The following is a 13224-nucleotide window of genomic DNA, read 5'->3' on the forward strand; positions in this document are numbered from 1 at the left end:
TTTGGCATGGTATAGATAGACACAATACTTTCTGTCAAGTTTATTTCTATGAATTTTAACATTCAAGTTTTTTTGTAGTTGTAGATGAACAGCATACCTTTATTTTATTTTTATGTGGTGCTCAAGATCAAACCCAGTACCTAACACATGCTAGGCAAGCTCTCTGCCGCTGAGCTACAGTCCCAGCCCTGAAATTTAACATTTTATTATTGTAATTTTAAACATTTTTTAGTTGTAGATGGATATAATACCTTTATTTTGTTTATTTTTTATGTGGTGCTGAGGATCCAATATATGCTAAAGTGCTCTACCACTGAGCTACAACCCCAGCACTTATTATTGTCATTTTAAAGCTGCATTGAGGTGCCCAGAATGGGATTGACTCATATGCCTTCTCATTCATCCAAGCATTTTAAAATTGAAAATAAAAAAATGAATATTAAGATATTTCTAATTACATACTTGAACAAAATCTTCGAACTGGTGACTAAATATACTGCCTTCTCTATTTACCTCTACGATCTGTACACTACAGATGTATTTTGAATTGCTTTGTTCCAAAGCCACCCCCCCAAAAAAAAAACCAGAAAGCCCACTAAACAAATCTCAAAGCTCATTTAACATCTATGAACCAGCGAGGTGTTGTTTAGGACTTTAATTTTTACTTTTGAACGCTTTCACAGGGCTAGGAGCAAAAATTGGGGGAACACATATAGATTCACTGGGCTTTAATATTTGCCAATTAGGAAAGAGTATTGCTTTTTTTTTTACCACACGCTCGGAAAACCCCTGGTGTACACTTAGGTTGGTATTAAAGACACCACATTGTGGCTTTTCCCGGGTCTGCTTTGTATATACTCTACAGGGCGGTCTCAGGTGTGGAGCTCTGAGGAGCACCTGCTTGCTCACACCCCAACAGGTCAGAAACCAGCGTATTTGAGGCCAGGTGGCTCAGGTTCCACGAAACTGGGCTCAAATGTCACTAGCACTACGGGTAGTAGGGTCAGCGAGCTGTGCTTTGGGACTTGGATGCTCACTTCGGACTTTCTCCTTTCTTCTCCCTCCCCCTCCACCACTAGTTTTCCTTTCCCTCTTTCCTCCCCCGTCGTGCCCACCTCCTCCCTTTGCTCCCACTCTCCACTGTCTCGCTCTCGTCTCCTTCACCTTCCTTTCTATCTGGTTTCCTGTCTTCCATCCTCTGTGGGCCCAAGGGCTTGGTCTCTGAGGAGGCGCAAGTCGGGCGGGACAGGCGTGAGGCACCGAGCCACGAAAGTGCGTGGCGCGCGCCGAGATGGGGGCGCGCGCGAGCAGCCGCGTGGCTCGGCAGCCAGGCCTGGGAGCGGCGCGCGCGCACCTCGCGAGCCCCCAGCGCGCCCCCGGCGGCCGGGGCCGCAGCGTGCTCGCCCCCGCCGCCAGCTCGCCTCACTTATGGGTCGGAAGCGCTGCGTGGGGGAGACTGTTCCAAGATGGCGGCGGGTTGCTGTGGGGTGAAGAAGCAGAAACTGTCCAGTTCGCCCCCCTCTGGCTCGGGTGGCGGTGGTGGCGCCTCCTCCTCCTCCCACTGCAGCGGAGAGAGCCAGTGTCGAGCTGGGGAGCTGGGACTAGGAGGCGCCGGTACGCGGCTCAACGGGCTGGGCGGTCTAACCGGAGGAGGTAGCGGCAGCGGCTGTACCCTCTCTCCCCCCCAGAGCTGCGGCGGCGGTGGGGGGATATCCCTGTCGCCACCTCTCAGCTGTGGAGTAGGGACCCTACTTTCTACCCCGGCCGCCGCCACCGCTTCTTCGCCCTCCTCATCGTCCGCCGCCTCGTCCTCATCGCCGGGCTCCCGGAAGATGGTGGTGTCAGCGGAGATGTGCTGCTTTTGCTTCGATGTGCTCTACTGTCACCTGTATGGATACCAGCAGCCCCGGACCCCCCGGTTCACCAACGAGCCCTAGTGAGTACCGTGCCCTCCGTCACCCTCTCTCTTGCGCTCGGAATGGGGCTCAGAGTTGAGGCAAAGTGGAGTTCGCCTCCCCGCTGGCGGCTGCCCCTACCCCTCTCGCTGCCCCGGTCCCCTGAGCCACTCGTCCTAAGTATGGGCACCCCGCGTTTTCTTCCCCACGAGGCAAGCACCCCACACTTGGAGGAGGTTGCTGCTACTAGAGATGGCCCCCTGGCTTGCAGAGGTGTATGCTTTCTCTTTGCGATAACTTCGAGGAGTTTTGACCCTTTTCTTCTCTCTCTGCCTCCCCTCACTTCCCACTCTGTCTGGTTTTGGGAGATCTGGATTACTCAAGGTGCTGACCTCTCCTTACTTTGGTTTCCTTAACCCCATGTGAAAGCCTCGCCAGTCTTCCCACGCCGCGTACCTTGCACATGGAGAGCCACTATCCCAATGCAGGGTGAAAAATAGCAACCATCCAAACTTCCATTCTGCTAGTGATGGAACTTGGCTCCGAAGCTTGAGAGGGTTACCCTTCTTTTCCTGTAGGTTCCCTTGTGCCTTGGAAGCGAGGAGTTTTTTTTTTTTTAACACATTTCCCCTTACTACCTATTTTTATCCGAACATAACCATTAAAATGTGTTTCTAGTGAAGTGAGCGCACCGCCGGCTTCCTCACATTTGAAGAGTGAGACCTTTTTTTTTTTTTTTTCCTCCCTTGGTTCCACTGTCTGGGTAATAGCTCATTCAAAGAGAGCTGTCCCCACAGAGCCACTGTCAGTTTGTACATTTAACGTGCATTCGCTTTTGTGTCGATTTCACTTTTAAGAAATCTATGTTATACTTAACGATTCGAGAAATAAACAGTCCAATAGTGAATGTGTAAGCATTTTTATGGTTTCCTTTGGTTTTGTATTTTACTTTACCCTTCAAGTGTGTGATTGGAATTGTTTAAAATAGCACTCTTACGACTAAAAGCCAGGTTAATTCTAATCCCTGTCCATTTGGATGTGTGAGAGATGTGCATTTTTTTTTAATGTGTAAACTGAGCGTAAACTGACTTTTTGAGTTAAATGCTAGACAGAATGTAAAGACCAAGAGAGGGCAGGATGGGGAAAAGGACGATTGTTTTAATTATGAGTAGTTAGCATCCACAAGAAAAATAAATGAAAAATTTTATTGGAACTCATATTGAAAAGCATTAACCCTTTTTCTAGTTAAGACAAGTGCCCCTGTATAAATACCTAAATTGATGTTCTTTTTTAACTGTTTTTTTTTCATTTTGTGAGATTAGAGGATTGAACAATTACTGATAAGTATAAACACTTCTGCCTAGACTAAAAATATTAATATGTAAAGTGGAAATTGCAATAAAATGTCCTGGAAATTGTGCATTTGTATTTGTTTTCTTTGGCTTGGATACTTTAATTTTCTTTAATTTCATATGATTCCTCTGTGATCTGTGCACTTTCTTTTAGACTTGGTTCATCTTGGGGCATTATTCATGAGAATACTTTTCAAATAAATAAACTATCTTTATAAATTTCAGTGTTAATTCTAGGAACTTAAATGCTAACTCTACACCTTAGCCAATTTATTTTTTGGTTGAGAAGCAAAATTCATTTTGAAAAGACTGCCAAAGAATCTGTGAAATCTTTATTAGCTTGAGTCACTTATTTGTGACTTTTCTGTCTTCTCTTGGATGTCTGTGATGTATCAAAACTAGTCCTGGGATGATAACTTAGATTGACTATGCGAAGTCATGGGACTGTAAAAATTCACTCCTGTTTAGTTCTTGAGCTGTTACATGAGTTTGGCAAAGGCTGTTTTAGTATTCACGCTCCATTGCTTCAAAGCATATGAGAACACACTTTCAGAAGGTGCTATTTTCACACATTTTAAAGTGAGTTTGGGTTAACTGAATGAGTATAACAAAAAATTTGAGAGGAAAGTGAGCTTGACCAGTTCATACGGAAAATTATCTTTGAAAATATCATTATTTGCTTTTTAAAATTTTAAATACCCCAGCTGGTGAATTTATTTTTCAAGGAATTAAGCAGATAAAGAAAACACACTTTTGACCATTGTGTATATGTTGAAATGGTGGTGGGAGAATAATAACTATTATCATTCAGTAGATCTTGAGTGTGTAGTGTATTTTATAGAACAGCTAATTTTGAGTGGACCCTGAATATGCCCAAGCAGAGAAAGGTCACTTATGTGGAAAGAGGGCTGTCTTATTTTCATTTATCTTAAGCTTATTTTTGGTGTGAATTGTATAAAATTCAGAAATATTTCTTGATTATGGGAGTTATATAACTAATCATTCAGCAATGTCTTAGAAGCCACCACACATTTTTCTGTTTCACATACCTAATAGTATGGTATGCTTATTAGTGTAGCATTGTGCTAGGTGCTATAAGGCATGAATAGACATATTAGGCTTATTTCTCAGAGTTATTAGTATCACGAGTAGTGTGTTTCAGGTCCTCTCTCTGTCCACTAGAATATGTGTTTTTGGCAACTTCCAATTCTTATATGTAAAAGCACACTATTTTCACTCCTTCCCAGGACCTTTTTGTCAGAATATCAGTAACGGTGAAATCTGACTTTTATAGGTTTTGAAGTTATATAGATCCACTAGTTTCCCTTCCATTCTGAAAGGTTAGTAGAAATTTCAAGCCATCTATGTTTTTCAGGGTTGAAGGAGATGTAAGTATATAAACAGACTGTGTAAATACAAATTCTTCACTGTTGCTCTTTTTGAATGCATACCCTATTACAGAGAACGCATTGGACCACAGAAATCAGGCTGCAGAATGAGAACAACATAACTTTAGGTGCATTTTACTATTCAAAACCCAGAGCTCTTGAATTTATATGTGAATGAGCTCAGTTAGCATTTGGAGGGAAGTCCTGGGGATTGAACTGAGGGGTGCTTTACCACTGAGCTACATTCCCAGCCCATTTCATTTTTTTTTTTTTTAATTTTAAGACAGGGTCTCACTGAATTGCTAAGGCTGGCCTTGAACTTGTGATCCTCATGCCCCAACCTCCCCATTCGCTGGGATTACAAGCTTGTGCCACCACGCCTGACTGGATAGCCATTTCATAGGAACCTGTTTGTTACTAAAAAGAAATCCACTGTGCCAGGTGTTGAGCCAGTTAGATTCCATAGCAGTCATTCTCAACCTTGGCTGCACATTGGGATCACTGGGAAGTAAATATGGATGCCTGGGTTCCAGCATAGAGATTCTGATTTAAATAACTTGTAGAGGGACCTGGGAATCAGGATTACTAAGAGCTCCCCAAGTGATTTCATTGTGTAGCAAGGGCCGAGAACCTCTGGTTATCTTCTATATCATTCTCTTGAGATTCAGATTAATTTGGCCTAGGGTAGTATCCTGGAAAGCTGTGTTTTATGAGCATCCTGGGTAATTTTGCTGAACAACTGATTTGTGTAACACTTGTAACTGGTCTGCAAAGATGTCACCTGGGAGCTTGTTAGAAAGGTAGGCTTTCAGGCCTCACCTCTGACCTGATGAATTAGAATCTGCATTTTAACAGGCTCCCCAGGTTATTCTTATGCTCATTAAAGTTTTAGGAGGACTGGCTCTCAAACTTTAGCATACATAGTAATCTCCTGTAGTGCCTGTTAAAACAAATTGCTGGGCCCTATTCTCAGAGTTTCAGATTCTCTTGGTGTGGGGTGGGAGTATGAATTTGCATTTCTAACAACCTCTCTGCTGATGCTACTGTTCCCAGGGCCACAGGTCAAGACCACTGGGCTAGAGAGAAGTGAGGGTCTGAATAAGTGTTTGAGTAACTGGGAATGGCAGTTTGGGCTGCCAGTTTCCGATATAAAAACTTCCATTTTCTATATCTATCCTTTGCCATGTTCATTCTCATCTATCATCTGGGAAGTTGAGTGCTGCCAAGAGCATAAGAGTCTGAGGTTCTGGGGATGGTTTCCATTGGGGGATGGAGGGTAGGATGATTCTTGGTAACCCTTGGTATGATTTTAGTTCCTTTTTCAGAAATTGTTATATGTGAGGAGTACATTTCAGTAGTTAAGAGCAACATAAATAGGATATCTTCAAATGAGTTGTGTTGATTTTGATAAGTAAAGCCCCCTCCTGTTCCCACAAACTAAATAACTTGATAAAATGTTAAAAGTGTTTTATGTTTGCTAGGTTTCATTTTAAGAATTTTCCCTATTAGCAAAGAAATATAAAAGAATCTTGCTTAAGATTCAGTGCCCCCCTATCTTAATAGTTTATTTTTAAAATACTTCTGAGTGTGTCCTTTAGTAAGCCTCTTTCACTCCATAGAAAGAAGATGGGCCATAAATGAATTAATTTAGCATTTATGCATAAAACATAAAAATATTATCTACTGAAATTCCACCATTAGAGAAAACCACTCTGGAGATTTGACAGTGTTCCTATTGCTCGATGAGCGCAAGAACCATCTTCAGGAGAGTGACACCACATGCCTTCAATCTTATATTTTTGATGCTGTGTTGTGTGTCACATATTCCATGAACTTTTCATTTTAATCTTCTTACCACCTTTGAAATTAATGCAATGCATCATTTCATATAGACCATAGCATATAGAAGGTGCTTTACTGTTAAATACCAGGAAGTGTGGTTTACTATTGCAATGAATAAAGCATTTTAAAAAATATACTTAGGGACATGGAGATTTTGAGAGATTCAGATCAGATGTTTGAACAGTTAACTCTTTCTTGTCTTGCCACATTAGTCAAATTACTGTTTTCAGTGTGCTTGGGAGGAGTTGGGTTGTTAGGGGAATAGGCACTTTGTTTCACCAGAACAGTAGCCATCCTATTGCACTATCAAAAGATGATTTGATAATGCAGCTCAGGTTAAAGTAATATTAAATCAGCATCTCAAACAAAAGCTATTATATTCCTATTATGTCTTTTTTTTTGAGAAGACTGGCCAGAATAACTGGAAAATTTATCTGTCAATTGCAGGTGATGCTACAAGACCATGACAAATTTCCTTATCCACACTAACATAATGGTACTGACTTCTATTCTCTGGCCATAATGTATAGTTTCCCCTAAATTTTTTTTTCAGAAAAATCATTGAGCCTTTTTGAAGGAATAATATAGGTGTTTTTAGCTATGGTGATTTACATTGGAAGACAATCTGATATCATCCCTTAGTGATAGAGAAGAAGACAGGCATGTCCCCAGTTGCCATTTATGTCACAAAAACTGACAATGGCTGACATGGAAGGATGAATAAATACAAATTATAAAAATTATTTATATTTCCATACATTTAGGTGTATGTAGGACAAAGTATATTTACTTAAAAAGAAAAACCCAATGCTTATTTTACCTTCTCCCCCATGTGGCCAAAGGGAGTGATAATTTAGTGCATAATTCTTCCTGCTTATGAATTGTGTTTATTCTGTGTTCAGGTTCCAATTAATGGGTTGCAGCCAAGAGGGAATCTGATGGGATCTCCCAGTCCAATGTGAAGAAAGACCACTAATGAAAAAGTAAAAATGTTTTGTTAACCCATGCATGAGTTGTTATATCTAAGTATGTGTTTCTCAGAAACATAGTCTTTCACGTTGCTGTCTTTCAGAACCTGTACACTTTTTGAAATTGAATTTGTTATAAACACTGAAACCTTTTTGCTGCAATGGATTGTTTTTGAAGTTAGTTGTAACTTCTCTATTATAGATAATTTTACTTTGAGAATGTATATGTAGGAAGCACTAAAACTTATGTTACAAGATTAGTCAAAGTTCCCAAGTTTTGTGATTTCAATGGGCATTATTCTGTTCTCTCCATGTCACCCAGGCTTGCCTGTTTTAAAGCAGCACAATGACCAGGGCTTTTACATTTAAATTTTCTTAAGTAGTCTCTTTTTCAAACTTGTGTAATAATGTCTCTTTTTGATACTGTTCTGAATCAATTAAGCTAAGTGAGGACCAGCAATAAAACCCAGTAGCTGCTGAGAATGGACCTTCAATGTGTAAGCTGTCTTTCCACAATCAGTAATTGGGTAGTTGCTCAAAGGACATTGGAGACAGTGTTGGAAGCCAGTGGTTGTGTAGGTGGGAAGAGTAGATTCCCAACAGTAAATTTATTTAGACTTTAAATTCTGTAGTTAGTGTTACTAAGAGCAAAAATGATCTACAAGATTATGTAGTATAAAGAAAAAAAACAGAGGAAGAGAAGTATGGTATATAGTATAGTTGGTTGGGTGGAGCATGCTTTATGTTTGGTCCAACTATAAGTGGCATCTTTTGTATCATGTGTGGGTGTGTTTTCTCCAGCTCTTAATGTATCATACTTTCAAACTTGCTCAACCTTAAAAAAAATGTTAGTGTTGAATAGCTGAGTGGAAATTAAACGTCACTGTAAAAAAAAGCCTGTTTTTTAAAATATGTACATTATGCTGAGGTGTATGGTTGGAAATTAGAGATATAAAATGGTCCTCTTCTCATAGAGGTTACAGTCTTTCAAGCTATGACACCAATATAAGGTTGCTTAAAATACCTACAATGCAATATATACAGAATTGTAGATTAATAAGATGTAGATAAAAAGCATAAGTATGGACATGACATGGAATAAAAGAATGGTAAAGAAGAAGGCCTTTGGTATGGGATAACTTGAGTCAAGTTTTTAAATGGAAAAGATACAGAGATTACTGGTTAAGATACTATGACCAGTAGTTCTTGAAATCTCACTTGGTTGTTCTCAAACCGGTTGTTGTCACCACCACACCCCTTGCCACAGCACTTGGGGATTCCCAGCAGCTGTCTTCAGTCAGCAACTTGCACTTTCAGCATTCTTCACCCCACTCCCTTTTGCTTTGGTCTCTAGGATTGTAAAACTTCAAGGGAATTAAACATAGCCTTTGTCTTGGGAACCCTCTGAGAAGACTGGATGGGAGATTTTGCATCTGATTATTGTTTCTTTTACTCAGAAGGGAATGGCACTTGCAGAAGGGTCCTCTAGAATGAAGGTAGATTGGAAGATTTTTAAGATAGATGAGACCAGCTAGGCTTCAGGTTATTAAGACAGTAAGAAAACTGGCATTGGAAAGTGGGAAAACTGTCCTGGGACAGAGTTTGTGAATATAGGAATGTTGCAAAATTAAGAATTGGAAGAAGTTATCAGCATGTGTGGGGAATCCTGCTCCAGAGCCAGGTTTTGTGTAGGAGTGGAAAGATTGCAGCTCACCTGTTTTTTGGCTTCCATCATTGCCTTTTCTTTTCTTGGCTCTGTGCCTAGCTATTCTTGTGCTCAGGAAAAGTTTGTTAAACAACTCTGTTGGAATGGCTATGAAATTTGATCACCAGTATAAGAACCCTCCTCTCCCACTCTTCACCTATTCCCAACTGCATCTAATTTGGGAGAAAGAAGAAGACATGTTGGCTTATAGAATTTGTATCAAACATAAAGATAGTGGGGATAGCTTTTAGATGAGGGCCTACATGTAAGAGGCATTGCAGGAAAATGAGCAAAAAAAAAAAAAAATCCCACTTTACCAAATTCCCATTGCTGGGGGGAAGTGAAAGAGAGGCCTTGAACGCAATTTCAGTTTATAAGGCGGGGGAACCAGGAAGGTGGTGGTGCCACTGAAGGAAAATGGAATAAAACAAATGGTTGGGCAGGTGAAATCAGAATTCTTAATATGAGCAGTTCCAAATGTTGGCAGATACTAAATGTCATTTCTTTTTAAATTAGCAGAACCTGAGAGCGGTAACAGAGCTATTGTGGTGTTTTGGTTGGTCTTTTGGGATCACCTCAGTTACTCTCCCTGCAACTAACATTGATTGAATTGCTCAGATGGGTAGAGAGAGTTTTCAGCTTATTACTGCTAGTAAAAATAACTGGCTTATAAATTTGTAAAGCAGTCAGTGATTCTTATATTTCCTTATGTGTATATCATAAAATAGCCTTTAGCAAAATAGAGCCTGGTGGAGGACCATCTTAGGAAATTTTTGAGTGCATTCTGGTACTAGATTCTAGGTTCTGTGGTTCTGAAGTTTAGAAATTAAGATAGATTGAATCAAGCTTTATCTGTTTTGCAGCTTTGCTTGATAATGAAGGATGGATGTTATCAATAGATAGGATTAGCCATATTGCTTTATGGTCTTTGTGGTCATCAGTGGATGGGCAAATGTGAGTTCTGCTGGAGTCCAGGCCTTACCAATACTAGTTTTTTTTTTTTCAATAAGGTCTGTGATAGTCTTGATGATTCTTGCCTTTCCCCTATCTGTTTGATTTTACAGATAATCCACAATGTGACCCAAAGCCACATGCAATGCTGGGAGAGCACAGTTGACTGTTTTATGCAATATCCTGCCAGAAGATGCTGACCAGCTCTCTAGTAATGGAAAGTAGTGAGACTGACTTAACAGCCTATATAGTTTATCTTGCCATTCCATATATTTTAATGTGATTTGTAAGCATTTGACACACAATTCTAGAAACATCTTCTCTTGGGATTTTGGATTACTGTAAGGTGGTAACATCTTTAAACAGCTATTCTGCTTTGCTTCTAGTGTTAATGGATTTTTGTGTGGTTCTTACAGAATAGACTCTGAAAAATTAATTTTGGTGCTGTTGTCCTAGGGGTCTCACAGCACTCTACCTGGTCAAAGAAATGCTCATGTACTAGTCACATTACTGTGCTTCTTTTCTGTGACATCATTATTGCTTAGCTACACAGGCAATTATAGGTGGTTTGGGGTGCAAATTAAGTTAGATAGCTGGTAAAAGTTGGACCTCAGTAAGCATCTCATTATCATAATGCTAATATTCTGTGTGTGCTGATTTTGAATGATGGTGAGCTAAGTGGTCAGATGATGGGTGCTCTTTTTTAAAATATTTTTTAGTTGTCAGTGGATCTTTTATTTATTTATACGTGGTGCTGAGGATTGAACCTAGGGCCTCATGCATGCCAGGCAAGTGCTCTACCATTGAGCCAGAACTCCAGCCCCTGATGGTGCTTTTTTACATAATTTTTTAATGTGGTAAGTAGAAGATGGTATTAGTGATTTAGTGATTTATTCACCAAAGAAAAATCTCATGAAATCTTCTGACCTTTCTCCATAGTAGTGTTTTTAGTACATTCCATAAATTGTCCCATGATAAAAACAGAAAATAAAAAATCTTGTGATGGCTTCTTTTGTATTAAAACAAACAAAAAACTTGCCACTACCTTGGCCAGGTACTTGATTTTGTGGAATAGCTCTTTGTAGTTAGGGCTAGATGTGGGGCAGTCAGTGGTTAACATTTTGTGTTCAGCTCAAGGAACCATCTACTCCTACACTTTACCACTTTTCAGTTCAAAAAACCCTTACAAAAACAAATGGGAATGATATGGCTTCTATTTCTCTGACACTAATGAGGTGATATGTGGTTTGTGGTGCGCTTTACTCCACAAACTCCTCCAGCTACTGCCCTGTCTAGTGAGTTGTTTTGCAGAAGTCTGCTCTTCTACACGAAAATCATTGGCTATGTAGAGAGAGTCACATAGGACTGGAGGCAGGAATAGAGGGCACCTGGGAATCAGGGAAGGAGAGCAATGAATTGTAGTTAAATGAGGTGAAACACAGATTCAGGGCAGAAAGGGATACTGAACATATGACCAGGAGAGGAGTGCTCTAAGGGGCATGTTTTATATTATATACACCTAGATGTCCCTTCTTTAGGACCAGTGGCCATGACACACCTGTTACAAAAATAATTATTTCTAGCAAAAACGAATGTTCAGCCTGAAGTTTAAAAACATAAAAGGGCTTGCTATGGTCCTTTGAGTACTTCCAACAGACCACCTTGAAAACCATTTATATGGTGTCATCAGAATGAGGCCTGTACACAAGTTTGGGAGTTATGAAACAGATAACTTTAGTATACCTCAAACAGCATAAATATTTCTGGTCATTATAATTTCTTAACTTGTCTATGAACATAGTTATAAATTGTCAGTTATTCAGACATATCTAATTTTAGACTGTTGTATTTATTTATTTATTTATTACTTATTTATATTTTTGGTACTAGGGATTAAACCCAGGGATGCTTTACCACTGAGCTACATTCTCAGCTCTTTTTATTTTTTATTTTGAGACAGTCTCACAGAGTTGCTTACAGCCTTACTAATTTGCCAAGGCTGGTTAGGAACTTGCATCCCCCTACCTCAGCCTCCTGAGTCATTGGGATTATGGTTGTGTGCTACAGCACGTGACCTGTGCATCTATTATTAAGTTTATGTTATATAATTTGCTCCTATTTATTTGTAATAACCAAGATTATAAAACAGATAATATTAAAGGATAGCTCCACTTATAATTTCTTCTTCTTTCTTTTTTTTGGGGGGGAGGGGTGTACTCAGGATTAAACCCAGGGCTGCCCAAATGTTAGGCGCGTATCTACCACTGAGCTATAGTCCCATCCCTCACCTGTTATTTCTAATTGGCTGTTGAATACAGTTACACAAAGGTACATTTCTATATCTTCTGTATTTTGTCTCTAGAGTCTCTTAACAGGACTTGCCATTACATATTACATTGCACACACTACCTTCTTATGAAAAATTAGAGTTTCAGTCATTTTGGATTAAGCAGTTTAATTATATACATGTATGCTGATTTTTGTTTATTTTTTATTGTGGTAAAAAAATATGAGATCTGCCCTCTTAAAGTGTACAGTGTTGTTAATTCTAAGCACAAAGCTTAGCTTACTTTTTAAAGGTACATGATATTGGCTTTACCCAAAGCAATTTATCTTTCGTATGAATTTTGGGAATTCTTTAAAAATTAGTCTCACAAACATGTACTAGAGATGCATAGAGCCTGCTTACAAGAAAGCCTAATTTAGGCTTTGAGGTATTTTTTTTCCAAATTTACTAAAATTATGAATAAACTAGATTAAAGGCATTAGAATCAGAAATGGCCATTTTTAATGTTTCAAACTAGTAGCATTTCAATTAGTATTTAACCCCACATTTATCATTTACTTTATTAGTATACTTAATAACAACTGCTTATATTTGAGAAGAACTTTTCTACCTTTTGTTCTCCTTATCCACTGTTCTTTAGGGCTTTCTGATGAATTTGCTAATAATAATGTAAGGAAACATCTTTGACAGATAGAAGCTTTTGCCTTTGTTCACCTACTTTTAAAGGTGGAAGGACTAAGGCATTAAAGGAGAACATTATTTTTGACAGTTTCTGAGGAATATTTCTGAGCAAATGTACTTTCTAAAGGGATGGAAAATTGGAAGATAAACTGCAT

The 13224-nt window shown here is 39.4% G+C and overlaps 1 protein-coding gene across 4 annotated transcripts in view; it reads left to right on the forward strand.

Moving 5' to 3' along the window:
• Nucleotides 1-1400: 1400 nt before the first annotated feature.
• Ammecr1 (AMMECR nuclear protein 1) overlaps nt 1401-13224 on the forward strand; it is a 113373-nt gene continuing 101549 nt past the window's right edge. The window contains exon 1 of one of the 4 annotated variants that reach the window (XM_040284216.2): nt 1401-1936. In XM_040284216.2, the coding sequence (XP_040140150.1) occupies nt 1467-1936 (470 nt within the window). In that variant the 5' untranslated portion in view covers nt 1401-1466. The remainder of the gene's footprint in view (nt 1937-13224) is intronic. The other 3 variants (XM_005323358.4, XM_040284211.2, XM_005323357.4) reach the window with 3 other exon arrangements.

This window comes from Ictidomys tridecemlineatus, chromosome X (assembly GCF_052094955.1).
Source record: "Ictidomys tridecemlineatus isolate mIctTri1 chromosome X, mIctTri1.hap1, whole genome shotgun sequence".
Classification (NCBI taxonomy): Eukaryota; Metazoa; Chordata; class Mammalia; order Rodentia; family Sciuridae; genus Ictidomys; species Ictidomys tridecemlineatus.